Source organism: Phaethon aethereus (genome assembly GCF_964289735.1).
Source record: "Phaethon aethereus genome assembly, chromosome: W".
NCBI lineage: Eukaryota > Metazoa > Chordata > Aves > Phaethontiformes > Phaethontidae > Phaethon > Phaethon aethereus.
This window is the reverse complement of record NC_138581.1, coordinates 1,428,203-1,448,997: the sequence shown is the minus strand read 5'-3', so window position 1 is coordinate 1,448,997 and position 20,795 is coordinate 1,428,203. Positions and strand designations below refer to the sequence as shown.

Genomic DNA, 20,795 nt, shown 5'->3' with positions numbered 1-20,795 from the left:
CCCAGAAAATTAGAGACGTTCATTCTGCTTGAAATTCCCATTCTGCTTGTTCATGTGACTTTTTCTCAAATTCCTATTTCTAGAGAAACTGATGGATAGCTAAAAGGGAAAATGTATGGCTGGATCACCTCTCCATTCTTCACAGGGAAGTTATATTCAGGTTGCAGATCTTATGCTCAAAACTGAAAACCCGGTACAAAATGTTTACAACCTTATTCTGTGCCTTAATTCCATTTTGAAAAGAAATTATCATAAGAGCAGAGCTGAATAACAACTTTAACAGAAAGGCTGCTACGCCGTTAGCCTAATGCATGTATGTTTTTATACTTTTTTTTCCCTTTGTCTGCGTGATCTCATCCTGCTTTTATTCTGGGTAACAGAAAGCTACCTCCATTTAAATAGACAAATACTTGCTGGCAATTTTTCTCATGTTCCTGTTCGTCGTTATGCACAGGTTGTCCTTTTTAGGCTGGCCTTTTACCGGTACGGCTTTAGGACCGAGCGTGGCTCTCCCTTCCTGGAAGACGAGGGTGTGTGTATAAAAATCCCCGAACCGCGGTTGCGGCGGTTCTGTGCCCGCCGGCTTGCTCGGTACCGGAGGGGTGTTTGATGGCACGAGGGCGCTGCCCACTTCAGCCGAGCGATGCCAGCGGGGTTCCGAGCAGCCACAGCTTTTAAGCGTACGCAGAGCCGCCTTTAACCGTGTCATAGTTATCAGGTATTGCGAAGGTTAAGCTTTATCAGCTGCGCAAAAAAAGGTTGAGGTTTCATCAAAAACTTCCAACCTCACAACCTGTCGACCACAATTTGATGATGATTATTGATTATTTCACAGCCTTTCACTCACTCTGGCACTGCGGCCAGCCTTGATATACAGATAGGGCTGCAGTCCAGCTAAAATAAGACTCCATCTTGATAATGGACTGAGATGAGATACTGTTATTTGATAAAGATAATTGATGTTTCACGGTGAATTGGAAAACAGTTCTGAGTGCAGCGGGTCTGTGGCTGCTCCATCTGCAAATGTGGCCTTTGTTTACAAAACATAGCAGGAGACGCGCGGTGCAGCCTCGCCGCCGCAGTGCTCCGCGCAGAACGCGCCAGTCCAGCACGGCTGGCAATTTTTAACCAAAAACAAAGCCCTTACGCCAAGGGGATTTGTAATTTTGCAGTCACGATGAAGTTTCTTGAAGGCGTGTGTAGCTTAGCACGCTTCTGCGGAGATCTTGTTTCTTCTGCTTCGGATGTAGTTGATAATTTATTTCAGGTGAGCTGGTACCCTAAAATCATTCTTTTTTTATTTATCCATGGCATTTGAATTGGGCAAAATGCTACTTGAAAACATTTAAATTTGTCAAGGAAAAACAAGGCATAGCATGTGCCTAGATTTCTTCATTCTCCCGAAGTTTTAGCTCATTGATGTAAAACACAACGCATGCTTGTGGTCTCCCATCTACGCCTGGGTTGACTACACATGTGCAGCCCCCGGTTTTGCATTGATTAAGGTATCACTCGTTGCAAGTTCTCTTCGCCCAAGTTCTTTTAGTCCTATTATAACCTTTGTAACCCCTAATTAAGCAATAGGAGATGGCAGGGAGCGGGGTTATCATGAGCTAATGACACCCCAAGTGTGTTGTGTGGCACAAGGTTCATCTGTGTGCTGCTAATCCTCTGGGGGAGTGATTATCTAATGATAAACGTGCCACATTGCAGCTCATTGATGCCGCTGCAGTCTGCTCCTGCCGCTGCCGGTGTGGCTGAATTAGGCTTCCCATTCCAGACGTCATTTTTTCCATTGATTTTACAAACTGACAGTTTTGAGGTTTTCTGAAGTGACTTCCATACTGTACAAAGTCATGACCCAGGAGACGTGCTGCTTTCTTTTCTTATTTATTCTTAATAAGTACGTTTATTAAGAATATGAGGGGGAAAAGTGCATAGTCATTTTTGCTAGACTAGAAGCAGTCTCAGCAGGTTGGACACAATTAAAGGTTCGTGTTAAATTTACAAGGAATTGTTAATATTTTGCATAACACAGTTGAAATTCCTGTATTTAGAGGTGCAGTAATACAGAAAAAGAATGATACTCTGCTACTTTTTTTTTTCAAATTGGACACTGAATCAGTATGATCAGACTGTAGAAATATGTATTTCAGGTAACTAGATTTTAGGATACATGATTGTTACTGACTTTGAAATGATGTGAAAATATTAATGTCTGAAAGTTTGATTAATAATATGTTGCTCATTGGAGTCTTTAACACTGTTTTATAGCCCAAACAGATTTAATGTCATTATTCATTAATTATGATCATGATAATCCACAGGCATTAACTCAGCTACATTCTTTCAGTGGGGGCTTTTCCTCATTGTGCCCGTAAGCAGCGGGCATTTCATTTAGCTTGTGTAAGGTATCTGCCACAGAGGGGTGCATGAGCTCCAGCATGAGGCTTTCGAATATCAGTTTCTCTCATTGGCTCTACGTGGAGCCCAGAAAATTGGGGTCAATGTCATTATTTCTATTTAAAGTTACGTCAGGTAAATTCCTGCTGGGTAACAGTGTCTGGTCCAAAATCCCCCAATTAACCCATACATACAAGCTATTTGATACCTTTTCTTTTCCTTTGGGAATGTGGGGGGGTATATAACGAGGGACTGGCCCTTACAGAGTCACTAATCAGAAGACTTCGTTAGCGCGTGAGAGCTGAAGCTGCCCGCCGCTGTTCCAGCTTCTGGGCCCCTTAACCAGCGTAGGAGGTGGAGCCTCTTCCAGAACAGACGTCTTGGGCTCTTCCCTCCAGGAGGGCGCAAACCGCACACGTCCACGAATTTTACGGGAAAATATCAGCGTACCTCCAGCACTGTTCTCATTTTTAGGGGATTTTTGGCTGTTGTCTTCAGCCTGGGTATTTTGCCTGCCTGTCCATGCGTTCCTGTTGGCTGGGGGCTCCAGTCTTGGAAGCATGGAGAATTCCCTCTGAAAACAGAAACTCCTCACCAGCACTGAGCTATAGATGATATAGGGTTGTATATGTGGCTGTATATTTTGATGTGTAATTTACGAAAACTTTGTCTCCTGTAAAGAAACCTGCGTAAGCCAATGTCATTGCTGTTACTGATACGGTTACGCGTACGCTGAGGGGTTCCCGGGGTCTGGACACCAGCTGGGACTTGCACTCGGGTCTGTGTTCCCTGTGAGCAGAGGATGGCTTGGTAAAGAGCATGCAGCGAAAAGCACACAGTATAGTCAAGAAAGCTATAAAATATTCTATTTTCATTGATTAAATCTTGGTTTTCGTCATAGATATTTAGAACTGCATTTCATAGAAATACTCGTAACTGATACTGAAGTGAGCCGTGCTTGGTGTAAACCTGCTGTACACCCGTAGTACTGGATGCACAACGGGCTTGTCATGAAAACAAATGGTTCATTTAGCTGAGTCGTATCTCCTTCTTTAGGTGTTTTCCTCTGTAATGACTCCCTCACCCTGGCGCTTGCTCCTGCCCGGGCGAGTGTCCGTGGGGCCGGCAGAGGGTGAGTAGCCGGGGGAGCGCCCGGTCCCCTCTGCGGGATCAGCAGGGACCCACTTTGCTTCGCTGCCTCAGGGCGCTTCCCCGGGGGGAATCTGCAGATGATGCAGCTACGAGCTTTTGTACCTAAAAACTCCATCGTTTGCACTGGAAGATTAAAGAGGAGCCTGGGTTTTGGTTCGGTTTATTTCAAAGCAAAAGATGCTTTTAAACGCTGGCTAGAATCAATACTGTTTGGTCCAGGGTCCTTTATTTGGCTCACTGCAGAATTAAAGTCAGAGCTTCAGCAGTCCAAGCAGTAACTGAATTGTGCATAGTATTATTTTATTTCAGTACCTACATGCCTTTGCAAATTTTTATTCTTATATAAGGCAGAATTATATTTGGAATGACTACTTGCTGATGTCTGATGGCTTGTTTTAGTTAACTTTGATTACCGAATAAAAGCCACTGTTCTCACATATGGGATTTTAAAGGTGGAAAGATAGCTATCCTGCAATCTGAACCTGTAAGTGCATTTCCTGGCACTGTCACACTGACAAGTTCAGGTGAGGGAGGAAAACTTGTTAGTAGAAACACATCTTCAAATTGCAGGTAAAAGATAATTACTGAGTGTAACCTTTTAATTTCCTAGGCCAAACTCCTGTTCTCACCGGGGGCGGGAAGGGAAGCCGCTAGGCTGCAAGGCGAGGGCCATCGTGCCGTCCTCCAGGCACGCAGCAGATGGGCAAGCACATTTAGTGCAGTGTCCTCGGGCGCTAAAAACGCCCTGTCACGCCCTGCCGAGGTAGCGTGCAGGGGGGCTGGGGGTGCCTTCCGTTCGCTTTCGTTTAGAGTCTGACTCACATAAGCAATAGCAGAGTTCACAAGGGAAAATCCATAGTAATGCAATACAGGGTAGTAATACGTGCATCGCTGGCAAGCGGGGCAGGAATTTAAGGGGGCATGCTCCGGCCGCACCAGGGCTTAACCGTACTTAGATTTTCATGTCCTCCTTGATACGGGTGCAAGCCTCGCTCTTTAGTTGTTCTTATATTGTGTTTCCAGTGCGAGACAGCCTCAGCGCAGAAGGCAGGCAGCGTGCTATCCTGTGTGCTGCAGACCCGTTTCCTCTGTAGCCTGCGGTAGCTTTACCCTGATTTTCTAAACATGCCCAGCAATACAGTCGAGGGATTTTACTCCTTTTCATCGTAACAAGAAAAGGTCTTATCCTATCAACAGCAAATCCCAGCTACGTTAGGCATGAAATAGCAAAACAGCCACTTTTTTCAAGTTTCTAAAATGTCTTTTAAAAACAGAGTTTAATTATTCCTGGTTGGTTAGGTGGTGGTAATTTAGCAGCATATTTTATGGGAGTAAACTGTGCTGATATGCTTCTACACGGGAGGCTGGTGGGGATTTAGCCAAGGTGTGAATTTACAGCACGCTAACTCCTCTGCATTAACTCTCCACTTGAATATTGTTGATCTGCACCAAACCTGCCTCTGTGCATCACAGATAAATCTACTTTGCACATATAAATATATGCATTAAACCACGAGTAACAAATGCAAACTGAGAGTCCTCACGTACAGCCTAGTGAGTGCACTATAAATTCATACTATAACTCCAGTCCAACTTTCCAGCCTCGGTAGGCTCGGTAACGAGGCCTCAGGAATCACAAAATTTGCTTTTTAAGTCATGTTGATCAGAAACATTAGTTTGCTAAAAGACAGGGGTTTTTCTCTCTCTGTACCTTTTTCTAGTTGATTTGGAGACTGGTTGAAAGGAGCCAAGGTCAATTGTATGAGGTTTAACACGGCCAAGTGCCGGGTCCTGCACTTGGGTCACAACAACCCAATGCAACGCTCCAGGCTTGGGCAGGAGTGGCTGGAGCTGCCCGGGGAAAGGGACCTGGGGGTGCTGGTTGGCAGCCGGCTGAACAGGAGCCGGCAGTGTGCCCAGGTGGCCAAGAAGGCCAACAGCGTCCTGGCCTGTACCAGCAATGGTGTGGCCAGCAGGAGCAGGGCAGGGATCGTGCCCCTGTACTTGGCACTGGTGAGGCCGCACCTTGAATCCTGTGTTCAGTTTTGGGCCCCTCACTCCAAGAAGGACGTTGAGGTGCTGGAGCGTGTCCAGAGAAGGGCAACGGAGCTGGGGAGGGGTCTGGAGCACAAGTCTGATGAGGAGCGGCTGAGGGAACTGGGGGTGTTCAGCCTGGAGAAGAGGAGGCTGAGGGGAGACCTTATCGCTCTCTACAACTGCCTGAAAGGGGGTTGTGGTGAGGTGGGGGTTGGCCTCTTCTCCCAAGTAACAGCGATAGAACGAGAGGAAACGGCCTCAAGTTGTGCCAGGGGAGGTTTATGCTGGATATTAGGGAAAATTTCTTTACGGAGAGAGTGGTCAAGCATTGGAACAGGCTGCGCAGGGAGGTGGTGGAGTCACCATCACTGGAGGTGTTCAAAAAACATGCAGACGTGACACTTTGGGACATGGTTTAGTGGGCTTGGTGGTGTTGGGTTGATGTTTGGACTTGATGATCTTAAAGGTCTTTTCCAACGTTAATGATTCTGCGATTCTGTGACATTGTTGTCAGTCACCTCTGTGTGTAAGAGCTCTTGTCCTTTTTCCTAAAGGACTATCACTTCCTTTAAAGAAAAGCTGGAACAAGAGTGCGTGCAAATAACTTTTAAAAACAAAATTTGAGTCTAAGGTTAACTCCAAATTCATAACTTGCAAAATCACATTTAATTTATATTCCATATTTTAAGTAGAAATAGAGCACTAGTATGCATTAAATGGTGATGGTCAAATCTGGGTTTCTCCATTTAGGGTTGCCCATGGCCAACAAGCACATATTTAAACACGACTCTCTGTACATGTCCAGAGCTGCTTAAAGTGATGTTGCTAACACTTTGTTTTTAACTGACCTATTTCTCCAATCATGACCTTTGTGAATGCATTTTTGCTTTCGGGGGTCTGTTCTCTGTTAGGGAAGAACACAGTGCTGAACTGGGGCTTTGTGCCCGACTGCTTTCTGCTTCGCTTCTCTCATCTGTAAGTGCGAGACCCGTAGGCACCCAGGCACAGGGAAGGGCTGGAAGCCCCATGGAGCTGGGACTCGGTGAGACCTGCGGAACCCAGAGGAGAGCTCTGCTGCCAGGGCTGCGTTTCTCCCGCAGGCATCGCAACACCTGCTTGTGATTCAGCCCCAGTGTCGCCGCGAGCGGCTGCAGAATGGCTTTTCAGCTGGGGATAGAGAGGGACTTACAAAACCTGCAGTGAAGTTACAGCTTTTAATCCAGATATCAACGTACATCTCGGAGGGAATTGAAACAATAATTAACACCAAGCAAAGAAAATCTGTATCCCTGATGTATTTAATGACTCATAACCAGAAAAATTTGTGAACGTGTCATCTCTTATACTTTGTCAATTATTGAGTAATTATTGATCACTAATTTGTTTTAAAATCTTATAGCATATAATGCTCCAGGTATTATTACTATTATCACGAATTAATTTCCCTAAATTTTAGAGCAGTTGTGTGGGTAAATGGCCCTGATGCTGTTCACAGGGTTTCTGAACGCCCAGATGCGCTTTGAACGCCAGGCTCGGAGCGCTTCACACTCTGCCCCTCCACCCATCCCCGCTGGTGTTTAGCAACGTTTTAATTGCAGAATGTTGTGGAATATGCTAATGCCCATGATCTGCATAGTATAAAAATATATGCTTGCTTGACAGTAGAAAAGTGAAACTCTTACTAGGTGGAGGACTTAGTTCACTGGGAGGTGACGGCAAGGAGGCACCGCGGTTCTGCTGTTCCTGTCTAGCACTGCTTGCGGTGCCGCGAAGGTGGCACAGTGTCCTGGTGGAGATCACTGGATGTGTGTATTTGCACGTGAGGCTGTAGCCAGTGTTCCCAGTTAGATCTCGGCAGATGCTGAAAGAAGCATAAATTATTTAAAAAAAAAAAAAAAAAGTCAAAAAGCTGCTGTGTTTTTCAAATACGATGACATGGCATTGCTAAGTGTAAACCATCGCACGCAAAGCACTCCTTGGAGATTTAGACTTGTAAGATAATGTTCTCCAGAAATTTTTAAATTGAGGACTTGGAAGTCAAAGTTTCCACTTGTTTTGGTAATCTTGATGCCGATGCTTGTGACCCTTGGAAGAGGATGCGAGTGGTAGCTGTGGAAGGAAGGAGCAGCATTAGGGAGTTCTGCAGAAGGTGACAGTTTGCCCAGGAACGGCTAAAGATCTGGAAATACGCTCATTAGAAAATTAGAGCGAGGAGTGGCGAGAATCAGAAGGCTGGCTTCAAAAATGATGGCAGAGTTGCTTTCCCAGGGTCCGCAGGGCAGAAGACCCCTCCAGAAGGATAATTAAGTCCCCAAACCCCACCGTCCTGGCGGGAAGCACTGATCTCGTTAGCTTTTCCTACGCCGCTGGAGTTGCTGAACGCTTTTCTTTAAAGTCTCGGGTCACTTGGGAGCTATGGATTTGTGCGTTTTGCAAGTGCATTGAAGGCTCTGGAGTCAAAGGTTAAAAATACTCTAGTGCTCCAAATATGACGGTGACATTGTTCTAACTAGTTTTCTTTAAAATTTGAGTGAGTAAAGCTGGAGCTGAAAGGGAAGAGCTGCATCTTAACAGAACTGTTTGAGGACGAGTGCTTCTTGGTGCACCCAAAAATCCCAATGCTCTCACCGTTTCATCTCTACTGACACAGCTTAGAATGAATTTTAGCCAAAGGGTACCTTAGCAAAATGCACTTTGCCTGGAAGGACTGAGAAACTTAGGGGAACATTGTGCCTGGCTGCAAGTCTCGTGACAGCTGCTTGAACGGGAAAGGAGGAAAACTGGGATTGCAGTGACCACATCTACCTCATCACCGGAGACGTTTCAGAGGTCAGAAATGCTTCATGCTCCAGCCACTAAACCATGCTCTGATTATCGACTACCAAATAGAATGTGTAGGGAGGTGAAAAGCAGATATTTAATCAGTTCAACTCCTATTATTAAACATTATTTCTATAACAGTAAGTAAGTAACTAGGGAGAGGGGATGCTCCATGTATTCCCGTCTCCTGCTAACTCATTGTAGGGCAGCATTTCATTCGTAGTCTAGTTGGAATTTTTAATAGCTTTTTTTTGAATAGGGACTGATTTTTAATGAAAATTAGGAGGTTTTGACAAACAGTATCTGTAAGAGAGCAGATTCTCACTGTCATCACTGTCACTGGCTGTAGCCATACAGGGTTACTGAGGTGACGATTTATTTCTTTACCTAAGTGCCTTGTGTTTAAAAAAGACTCCGTTCTGTGAACTCGGCTGTTCCAGTACAGTTCAGTGGTAAGTGTTGTATCAAATTTACATGTTTACTAGGAAAGTAACGTCACCTATCCTATCTGCTCCTGAAATCTGTTTTAATAATACTTATTTTTACTCTGACTTTTTATAATCACGAATCATGCCTGAATGGTGTGGCCAGAATCCATCGTTCTGCTCAGTTCATGTCCGTGGGTTGTGTGTTCTCCTGTGGCTGAATAACGGAGGTGACCGGGATGCGCTTGGAGCACTTGCCGTGCCGTGGCAGGGGTTGTGCGGGGCGCGGGGGCAGTGCCTGCGCCTTTTGTGCCGGGGTGGGGGTACCGGTAGCCTCCACGGGCTCCTTCCCTCTGCCAAAGCTATTAAAGAAAGGAAGTATTTTTCCCTAAGGCCTTCAGGTAGTCGCTAAATGAACTAGCTTTGTTGCCTTCATAATTGAAGATCCATTAGATTAATCTCACAAAAGTTTCTCGCGCTCCATCCGACCAGCGTGCTCCTACTCTTGCCGCCCTCCTCACGGCGCTCCGCTGCGGTGCAGCCTCCGACCGGTCGTACACCAGGCTGCTGGGGCTGCTCCGCTGCGGTGCAGCCTCCGACCGGTCGTACACCAGGCTGCTGGGGCTGCTCCGCTGCGGTGCAGCCTCCGACCGGTCGTACACCAGGCTGCTGGGGCTGCTCCGCTGCGGTGCAGCCTCCGACCGGTCGTACACCAGGCTGCTGGGGCTGCTCCGCTGCGGTGCAGCCTCCGACCGGTCGTACACCAGGCTGCTGGGGCTGCTCCGCTGCGGTGCAGCCTCCGACCGGTCGTACACCAGGCTGCTGGGGCTGCTCCGCTGCGGTGCAGCCTCCGACCGGTCGTACACCAGGCTGCTGGGGCTGCTCCGCTGCGGTGCAGCCTCCGACCGGTCGTACACCAGGCTGCTGGGGCTGCTCCGCTGCGGTGCAGCCTCCGACCGGTCGTACACCAGGCTGCTGGGGCTGCTCCGCTGCGGTGCAGCCTCCGACCGGTCGTACACCAGGCTGCTGGGGCTGCTCCGCTGCGGTGCAGCCTCCGACCGGTCGTACACCAGGCTGCTGGGGCTGCTCCGCTGCGGTGCAGCCTCCGACCGGTCGTACACCAGGCTGCTGGGGCTGCTGTTACATATTGCGGTTTAACTTTGTCCTTCTGACAGTCGATGCAGCCGTTCCCGTTAAGGGTATGGCTTGCGTTTTGGTGGCTGGTTAGACGAAGTCTGTGCAATAAATGGTAAATCTGGTCCATGTCAGGACTTCTGGGGAGCGTTCGATGCCTCTGCTCCCTGGGAAGTACTCTCTGGCGCTGGGATATCAGCCCAAACTTCCTCACTGCCATTGAGTATCAGCCTGGAGGGGTTTGTGGTGCAAGACGTAAAGCTTTACAGGGCTTCCAAGCAGTGAGTGTGCGCAAACCCGGAGACCTGGTGTTTGTCCAGTATGAACTCTTGTCTAGATTCTTATCTATACTTTGTATTTTTTTTACACAAACTGCTAATTACTATTATGCCCCTTTTAATAGTGATTTGAATTATTTTATCTCTCACAAAATACTATTTAAAAATACGGAAAAAATATCGAGCACTTTCTTCTTCCATTTTTACTGATAAGAATATCCTAATCATACTCAGAATTCATATATTAAATTATTTTCCTAGAAGTTAAAGCATAAAGCTTAGCCTACAAGCTGCTGAAAATCCTCTTTTAAAAACAGCAGTTGTCAAGGAGATGGGAATTTTAGTAACAATACCAAGTTGTCTAACAGGTACTCGTGCAGATAGTTTAAGGATATATTATAGTACTATGAAACTTTATTTAAAGTACAGCGGCATTATTTTCGCAGAGGAAAAACTCACTGCTGATGTTACGGACTGGTGGTTTCTATGTTCAGGGGTAATTAATTGCCGTATGGATTTTGACGGTCCACGTGGAAGTCTGGAACCTGTTCGAGAGCGTACGTCGCGTCTCCGCGAGCATGGGGTGTGTGGAAGGCAGGCTGGGCTCGGCTCCGCGCTCCGGGCGCGCGCTGCCGTCGCAGCCGTGGCTTGAGGGGAGAGAAGGCCAGTTCTCGGCGCTTCTGTGCGGTGTCACGATGCGGTGCGGGGCTGGAGCCATACGATTCGGGGACCGTTTTAAACCGTCCCGTGACACTCGGGTGGCTGCAGCTGTCATCTAATTTTTCCTGGATTAAGTTCGGTTCAGAAAGAAGCTGCCTCATTTTCTGGTTGTCATTTGCCCAGGAAGTAAAAGCAAATTGTAATGAGGGACGCGCAGCGGGAGAACCTCCTAACAAATGAGAGGCATATATTGGCTTGACAGCCGGCCTGCCGCGCCAGTGATAAATGTATTTTTATACGCAGCCGTTCAAGGGCACTTTCTGCTCCCGGTGAATGCTGCCTGTCAGATCGTGCACGGCACATTTGAATACTGAGTAATTGTAATGGCCGATGCAAAATTGTATCGCTGTAAGGTTAAAAATTAAGTTACGTTTTTTAACTTAATAAAATATAATACATGCGCTTGGACTTTATCTTGATATTACTGAGAAGTCACTTGAAGGACGGGAAGAAAATTAATTTAAAGATGCAAATGCACTCTTTTTCTCACTACTGTCTTGAAATTTTTCCTGCAGTCAGTATGACTGGAACTAACCTAGAAATTAAATTATTAAAGATATTGAGACTGATTTAAGTTAATAGTATTTTAGATATTTCCACTAAATTGCTTAGAAAGTAGGGATTTATTTTTTAAAGTGTTCATAAAAGCCTTTGAAGGGCTCTCTTGAAAGAATTTACTTTTGGTATGAAAAATGAGGCAACATTTTAAATATCTATTCAGGTGAAGCAGTTTAGTTTTGTATAACTTTGCTTTTACGAAAACCAAAAGGATGCCCTGTCCCACCCACCCCCTCCTCCCCGCAACTGGCCGTGGCTGTGGCCATGGCCATGCGTGGGGGCCAGCGTGGTGGCTGGGGGGGCACCTGGCCTTGGCGAGGGCAGCCCGCGGCTTGGGGAAAGGCTTTGCTTGGCTGGCTCAGCCGGTGCGGACAAGCTGTGAACAAGTCTGTTTCCTTCTGTTTTAAACACACGGACTAGTACACTTACTGTATCTTATTCAAGACTTCTAAGCGTAGGACTTCTAGTTTCATATTATTCGGAATCCATCATATTTGTATAAAAACAGAATTAAAATATAGTAAAAATTTCCATAAACCCTACTCGTGTTGGGGGTGCGCAAGTAGGTTATTTCCTCCGTGTTTGCGTGGTGATTTCGTACGACCCCTGGGTGGGTGGCGGGGTCCGTGGCGGTCGCCATGCTGGCTGCAGCGTGCCCACACCGGTCAGCTCCTGGAGGGCCAGGGCTGGGGGTCTCAGAAGCCTCTCGACTGCAGGTTAATATGAAGGAGTCAAAGCGGTAGCGACTACTGTTGGAAACGAAAGGTCAGGAGCAAAATGGCAAATGGAGACTTCCTACCATCTGTTGAAAATCCCCCGTACCCCTCCGTTGCAGGGACTGATCTTAAGTGCGTGTATTCTGAAAGAAGTAAATCTGTCACGTGGAAGCGCGATGTGAAGAGCCATACAGCAAAAGAAGACAGATGCGCAGGAGCCCAGGAAAGAGTGCTGCTGCAAACAAAGATAAGACTCACAATCTCTGAAGAAAAAAGAAGAATGGGTTCTGGGCATAGTAGATCGCAGCCGGGCGAAGGTGCTGTTAATCTCCTTGGGACTGAAGCGAGAGCAGCCGAGCAGGCACCGCAGGGCCCGAGTTTACCTTTGCAGCAGTCGTCGAAGTATTTCTTTTTATATATTCTCTTTGTAGGTCGGCCATTTTTATTGTTATCTCAAAGGCCGATATTTATTCCTCTGTATGGTTTGGGCTCTGTATATGTTCCGCAGGGTTTTGCATCCAACGTTAGCATTAAAATCCAACTCGTAATTTTTAATTAAAAAAAAAAAGAAAATGTTTGCGTGACATGGAATCACTCGGTGCGTGCCGCCGCTGGGGGACCTCGGAGGTGGTGTATGCATGGCAGCGAAGCACTGCTAACCTGTTTTTTCTTTGTGACTCATTCCTAAGAAGGACTGATCTGTCAGACCTAGCTCTTGTCTGTTAAGATCTGTTCTAGAAGTGCGTTATTTTTTATTTAGTTGGGGGACGAAGTAGAGGGAGAGTTTCTTTTTTTCAGTAGTGCCATCAACACCGGTGATTTTCAACTTAACATTTCAATTGTTAATTGTCTTCTATTAAGCTTTGCCTTTAGCATAATGAGCTTTAGATCTGTGATTTATTTATGTTCTTGTATAAAGTTGCCTTTATGCCTGCTTTCTAGAGAACGCTTCCAGGTGGCTGCTGTGGCAGATCGCCCCAGCTTGGCTGCTGAAATTGCCCATGAAGTCGTTGCCAGTGACTCCTCTCTGGTCGCAGAATCGCCGCCTCCTTAATTTTCAAATACCCATTCCTTGCCCAGAGATGATTTGTATCCCCTGCAAAAGTCGGAGCTGATGTTTTCACGCTGCTCCGTGCTAAAAGCAGGCACAGGGTAGTGCTTAGCCGTGACGAACCTCTGCTTTTGTACGTCTTTCACGTGATGGGGACTGGAAGGGCAGTGCTTCTGGGGGATGCGTTAGGCGTGCTGCTTTCTCAGTGAGTGAGTTCTTTGTTTCACTTTAGTTAAGGTACCCCTAGAGATGGGGGTTATAAATATCTACTAATAAAGGTGGTAAAATACTAGTATGTCTCTCTAGCAGTACGTAAGTTACTTTATCAATTTAAAGTCTGCATTTCAGTATATTTATGAAAATAAAACTGCTGCAGTGATACACTGTTTATTTTTTATGTCACCTTTAACAGAATATTGCAGTTCAATGTAGAGTTTACCAAATATTGGACTTAGAATTAGGTTGTCATAGCTTCAGTATATCATGTGGAACAGGACGACGACGGTGGCAGGTGCAGAAGTCAAATAGTCTCCCAGGAGCATCCTCCCATTAAAAAACAATTGGTCGGGCAGAGGGAAGCTGCAAACAGCTGCACTTTGTCCCACCATCTCTGCCGTTCAGAATTAAGACTTATTTCCAAACCGGTATCGCACGGGTTTTTGCATACTTTTCATTGCGTGCTAATATAACCGCTTCACAGCTGAAAAACTGGAAATAGTAACTTGAAAGCAGCCCCAAAGGATGAGCGTTTGCTGTGCGTTCTCTGCCGAAGCGTTAGTGCTGTCATCCATTAATGCAGCGCAGCGGTGCCGGCCAGGGGAGCCTGAGCACCAAACGTGTGGGTGCAAGCGGAATATTTTGAATGAGCAGCAATGGTTTGTTTCTGTTACGCTTACTCATTGGCCTCGGGAACAGGAGAAGAGCATTGCAAAGCACACGTTTAGATAGCGCACTAAAAAATAAATCTTGGCTTGAAAGGATTAGCATCAATTAGAGAAGCGCTTCCTTTAAATAACAAAGCAGATTAATTCCCTTAAGGATTGTACTTATTGGAACACATTTTCAGTAGTAAAAAGAGCAACAAGTGTGCTAGTACTATTGATTTTCTACCTTTGTATTACCAAAACATATTTTATTGACAAGTATTACTTGCTTGTTAAGTGCTAAAGAGTTTGATGGGTCTGAACATTGGATCATCTAATTAATTGCCCTTTCAAACTTTCATCCTAAGCTGTGGTGATTACATTAAAGAGATAGGCTTGGGATTCTATGGAGTTCACTCACCTTTTACATGATAAACAAGAAATGAATATATTAATGGGTTCTTAATATATAAGGCTAACGTTAGATGCAGGGTGCCATTCTGAGTAGGTCTTCATCTTTTAATGTCCCAGTGATGGGTACAGGAGCACTACTTTTATTTCTGCAGCCTAATTTTATTCAATGAATATTACAAAGTCTTTTTTCACACGGTTAAGCCCTGCCAACTTAAAGTTGGCGCAGAGCCTCTTAATGCAGAAAGGGCAGCTATTGTGTATTTTTCACGTGCTTCATGCGCTTCTGATACTCGCCCCGGTGCTTGCTGGTCATCGCCCCGGCACTCGCTGGAGCCCGTCCTCGGGCCAGATCCCTGGGGAGCTGCGGCTTCCTCTGCTAGCTGGGAGGAGCCAGCCCTGGGTGCTGACTCCACGGGAGAGGCTCTCGATTTTGTACCGCCGGGGTATGAGGTGGGAGAGGAGGGGAGTACCTGGCATTGCCAGTTTTAAGATCTCCAAAGCGTTAGACAAGACCTAACACAAATGAGTCTGTCTTGTGTAGAGCATCTGCTTATTTTGCGGTTGTTGAACAGGAACCTCAGGTAATGAGTAAATAAGATCTTAACGATGACTCTCACCATGGAATAAGTGAGTAATTTTTCATGGTGTTTCTGACACGTGTTTATATTGTTGGATATTGTAAAAAACAAGTATTTGATGCTGGTGAGACCACAGCTGTAAGTGTGGCATGTGAGCAGAAGGGCGTGCGACTCGCTGAGCCGACACAAGCGACGGGCGGCGCAGCGCCCGTCTCCTGCCGTGCCTGCGAGGACCCGCCGCTGCCCTAGCGCCGCGCAGAAGGGTGTGCCGTAGGGGAACGATGTACGTAACCTTAAATATTGTCAAAGATTGTCCGGAGCTAGGAGACCATTACTTGGCCTTGCAAAATTATTTTTTGGCAAAAGATGCGCACCAGGAACGTGGTGCATGTCTATGCATCTGCGATGCGCTGCCGTGAGAAGGATGTGTTTCAAGTAATAGTTCAAGCTCTAATCTGAGAAAATACGAGGTACCTTCCAGTTGTGTTATTCCTGAAAAAAAAAGCCTTACGTTTCATCTACAACGTAACATTTGAACTTTTAATTACATTTATTATGGCAATAGTCCGAAGGATTTTAATTCGCGTTTCTAGCTGAGTCAGGATGGGGCACGAAGGATGCCCTGGCTGGTGGGCAGGCCAGCGCTGTGAGGGGCAGCTGTGCCTGCTTTGCCGGACGCTTCCACTCCCCGGGTCTGGGGCACGTTCTGGGTAAGCATACCTGGGTCCTGTACATTGCAGTGGAAGTAGAGAGGACTCTCTCGGTGAAACGGTTGTCTGCGCGCAGCTGTGAAGGAGGTGGATGTAATTCTGCAGTCCGTCGTCCGCCTCTCGGGGGGGGGTGGGTTTACAAAAATGTGATTACGTTCCTGCGCCACTGGAATGGCGTTTGTGGTCCTCTCGTTGCTGCCTCTGTGCGGAGTACGTCACAGCTGCGCTGAAGGAGGAGCAGGGGCGTGAGTGCAGTACCTTAAACCAGCGCCGACCGCCGGTGCTGGGGAGCGGGTGCTGGGGCACCTGGGCGCGCAGCCGTGCTGCTGCCCGGCCCTGCTCCCGGCCTTTCAGCGGCCTCTCGTGCTGCTCCCAGGGAGCCGCCTGGAGAAGCTCTGAACGGAGTGGCGTTTCCCTGAAGGCTGGTTGTAAAGGCAGCAGGGTGGGCTTGTGCTCCTTACCATTTCCCTGCCCGCTGCCTAGCCAGCTGGAGGCTCCTAGACATCCGATTTACAACCTCCTTCGGGGCGTGTAAGATTAAATTTTTTTAAAATTCCCGTTAAAGGCACATTTATGTTCATATACCTGACAAATTACTTTGGTTTAAAAACTGGATTTGGCAGGGAATGTGTTCATATGATGATTTAATTCCGGTTTATTGGCTAAGCAGCTATTAGAACACTTAAAAGAAATTGTCGTGTTATTTAACACTGAGCGGCATGTGCTTAAGTCCCACCTGACAAGACATTTCAGTGGTGTGCTTTCATGTTTCGGCTTCTCTGGAGGCATTTAAGCGCTCTGAGGAAAGGGCGTTCTCTGTGCTGAGCACAAGTCTCTGTGCGTGACAGGGCAGGAGTTACGTTTTGTGCCATTCCCTCGGGTGCGTGGGAGCAGCACGGGCCACTGTCCTGTCCTCCCTGACTGACGGGAACCAACCTCTGCAAAAGAGCTTTGCCTTGGGCCTCGGGTATTTGCCGATTGACACAATGACAGTCAGAAAATCGGTGCTCGAATAACAGAAAATGCAGGTGAAAATGAAGATGTATTTCCACACGGTATTTAATTTTTACTGACAGTAATGGTGTCCCTCAGTCTTCCAGAAAAGGCTTCTAGAAGTTCATGTACTCGTGCGTTCGTGTTTGCTTAAAAGTCTGTTCAGCATCATCGTGGTGACGGGTGGTGAATCTTCTACGTTCCTGTTCTCTCCCCCTCTTGCCAGACTATCCACGGCCATAAAGGACCGATAACTGCCGTGGCTTTTGCCCCCGATGGCCGGTACCTCGCCACGTACTCCAATTCCGACAGCCACCTCTCCTTCTGGCAGGTAAGGGTGCGTTACCGTCCGTCTGTCTGCACACAGATGGCTAACGAACTCATCTTTGGGACTGTCTTTTAACGTCGGTCAGTAGCGGCGTAATACATAAGGAAACGCTGACGACAGGATAGTCCCAGAAGCTAGGGCAGAAGCTGAAACCTCAGCACAGAGTTTTTTTGTTCCCCAGCCCGAGCCGCCGCGGGTCCCGTGCTGCCCTCCCGCCTTACCCGAAGCGAGCGTGGCTGCTCTGCCTTCAGGCACCCGCGCCGGCGGGGCAGGGGTGGCTGCCGGGCTGGGGCTTGGGCCCCCAGCCCCTGGCGCCTCTCCGCTGTGCGGCCCTTCCCTCACCACCCCGCGGGCCTGTGAAGGCAGCTTTGAGTGGCCGTGTCCCTGTAACGCAGGGGCTTTTTCCTATCCCTGTTTCTATTTAAGCAGTTCCTGCAGCTGTCCCCGAGCGAGGGACGGGGCTGTTTGCATACACGTCAGTACGTCACTTCTGGGCAATCAAAGAGCATTTTCAAATTGTAAACTTTCATATTTGATGCTCGACGTTTGAGTACAATACTACTGTAATAGCTCGCTTTCACATACCGAAGGAGCGCGCCGGGTAAAACGTAGACCCGTGTAGGTTTCTCCCCGGTGCCTGTCCCCTTCCTACCAGTAAGGAGTTTTCTTCTCTAACTCCTGCAGCCCCATCAATTCCAACAGAGCGAGCTTCAGGTACATACCTCCTTTTCATTTTTTTTAAGCTTGATGCAAAACTGTGGGAACAAAGGCTCGTTCCCAGCGCCGCAGTGCCCGTGCCCCTCTGCCCAGCTCTGCTCCACGCCCGTGTGTGGTGGGAGCGTCGGCGAGCCCCGTGCTGGGCTGTGCCGCGCAGCGTGGCGCTGTCTTCTGTTTCCCTAATCGTGCTGAAAGCAGGAGAGCTGAGATATAAACAATATAAAGAGGGTCTGAAACACAAGGAGAAACTGAGAAACAGGCCACCATTTTGTGAAGTATCCAGAGGTTTATTTTCTTTAACATATGAGCAAGTTTTTTTCTTTGTAATCTCGTGTTAGTAGGAATATTTTTTGTCAGTTGTAGACTGCTGCCTACATTTCCCAAGCAGGATTTTCTTCTTCCTTCAATGGCTTTAGACTTAAAAAAATACTTTATTTGGAAGCAACTGATCTGATCGAGCAATGTGCGCTATCAAAATCATTGAGTCTTACAGTAATCAGACTAGAAAACGTAACTCGGTATGCCCATGAGTACCAGTTATACTCTTTAACACACTTCCACGGTTTTCTGTGTCATTCGGTAGTTCTACAGGTGCCATAAAAAGGTTACTAAATTATTATCCATCACTGTATTGTGTGCTTTCTGAAACAAATGAGAACAGCAAGGATCTTCATTCATCAGTTACGTTTGTTCAGTTTAAGTGCTCAGGGAAAATCTGGAAAGCAATCGGACCGGATCTTTTAGAATTGGCTGGGAAAAAGAGTCACGCTGGAGTTCTAAATTGTGATCTGCCACGCTTTTCCAGGTGTGTAAATGTTCACGTTAAAGTGGCTTTTACATAAAGAGTTAAATATACCTACACATTTAGTTTTAAAATGTGACCTCGTGCACCAGTGATTTTTCCCTTCTGTGTGCTATTTGGCACTATTATTAATGCAGGAAAATCAGTAACATTAGTCATCTTAAAAGGGTTATTACTCAAGATGATTTAAATTGTGAAAATGTCAGTGGTGCTTGCATGCTCCCTGCTAGAGATGCCATGATTTACACTCTCTGACACCGCTCTGCTGCCGAGAAGAGCCAGGAAAAAGTAATGGCTTGTACTTTGTACTGATCAGAATTCAGGACGTGGCATCAGCAATAACGCACCTTAAATGTCCCAGGATTTGCCAAGGTTTCATGGGGCGTGTCTCAGGGATGCGGCCGGCCGCCTACTGATGGAAATCCTAGGGTTGCAATGGATGCGGATGGAAAGGTTTTCGAGAATAAAGCAACGTTACAGAAAGCGTAGGATTTTGTGTATCTCGGTGGGTTAGATCAGAGAATCTCATATTTAAAAACATGGAGCTAGACAAGATGCGTCAGCAGTAATTGGCCTGCTTTCCAAAGAGTGTAACTCAACAGATCGCTTCTGAATGGCCTCTTGATCTACCAGACAATAGAAAAGCTCTTGCTTTTGGTTTTTCTCTGTTCATACCTCTCATGAGGATGGCTCTTTATTCTGCATATCTTCAGCTCCAGTGTTTTTACGATTTTGATAAATAATAGTCTAGCATAAATATAATCTTACCAATTTTTCACATTTTTTCCTTAAATTCTGAATGTGTACGCTTCTGCATAGCACGCCTTTATAAATTGTCCCCAAGGAGCACGGTAAGGTATGCCCGAGTCCATCAGGTCTTCCGTTGCGCACGGTTGTGTGTCGTGGTCATTAACCACCAACCAGACCACCCAGTGCACCGCCTAAACGCTCAACTACACTCCCAGTAAACGGCGCTGCTTGGCCCGACTAACGGAATTTTACTTAAGCCTGGTTGGAGACAGCACTGGTCCAGGGCATCACAGGGATGTCGGAGTTTGGGAGGAGGTCCAGGTGCGTGTCGCGGGTGGTGAAGCCGCAGGCAGGGTGGGTCACCCGTGGGTGTCTCTGCAGATGAACACCTCTCTCCTGGGGAGCATCGGCATGCTGAACTCTGCACCCCAGCTCCGCTGCATCAAAACCTACCAGGTGCCCCCCGTCCAGCCGGCCTCTCCGGGCTCCCACAACGCCCTCAGGCTGGCACGGCTCATCTGGACCTCCAACCGAAACGTCATCCTCATGGCTCATGACGGCAAGGAGCATCGCTTTATGGTCTAGGGTAAATCCCCTGCGCTGGAAATCCATTTCTGTTTCAAAGTTCTTTGTAATTCTCCCTCTCTGTCTCTCTGCTCCTCGCACGGGATGCCCACAGCAGTGCCCGCAGACCACCGGTGGGCTCCCGCCCGCTCTGCGGGGCAGCTGCGCTGACGCCGGCTGGTTTTTCCTTGCAGTGGGGAGGAGGAAGGCGGCGGAGCTGGGGAACGTGCTCCTTGCGTGGCGCAGCAGAAGCGGGGGATCGGTAACGATGGCGCTCCTCGGCCAGATCCGCGGCGGCAGGAATCGAACCAGGCTTGGCAAGCGGGCTGAACGCGCCCCTCCTCGCTGCACGCGGGGTTCACGCAGCAGCCCTCCTGACACACCTTCTTCCTGTGGAGACTCTCGCGGAATCTCAGTGTTTACCAAAAGGCTCGTGTTTACATGCACTTTCTCCTAGTGACCACTGAATGATGGCAGGTCTGGAGCGAGGCACTTGGCTTTCCTAACGCGGGGCTGATTGCCTCGGGACGGGGGATTGAGCCGCCAGGGTGGATGGCCTGTGTTCTGATCCGAGGGGCATGTTTCCTCATACAAAGTCTTGGTTTTCAAGAGAATTGGAAGTGCTGCTGTGCCCAGTCGCTGTTCGCTGTAGTCAGGAAGAAAGAATAATAGTCCACGTGTAAATAAAAAAAAAAAATCTCTTTAAGATGGAATAGCAAACTTGAAGAAAGGAGTATTTATATATAAAGGTGTTTTTTGCTACCAATGCAGGTATTTATTTT

At 47.4% G+C, this 20,795-nt stretch overlaps 1 protein-coding gene across 2 annotated transcripts in view; it reads left to right on the top strand.

Moving 5' to 3' along the window:
* Positions 1-20,034, top strand: part of LOC309415201 (WD repeat-containing protein 7) — a gene marked incomplete at both ends in the record, with an annotated part of 132,723 nt that extends 112,689 nt beyond the window's left edge. For both annotated transcript variants that reach the window (XM_082012652.1, XM_082012651.1), the window contains 2 exons: positions 17,079-17,183; positions 19,831-20,034. In XM_082012652.1, the coding sequence (XP_081868778.1) occupies positions 17,079-17,183; positions 19,831-20,034 (309 nt within the window). The remainder of the gene's footprint in view (positions 1-17,078; positions 17,184-19,830) is intronic.
* Positions 20,035-20,795: the final 761 nt, after the last annotated feature.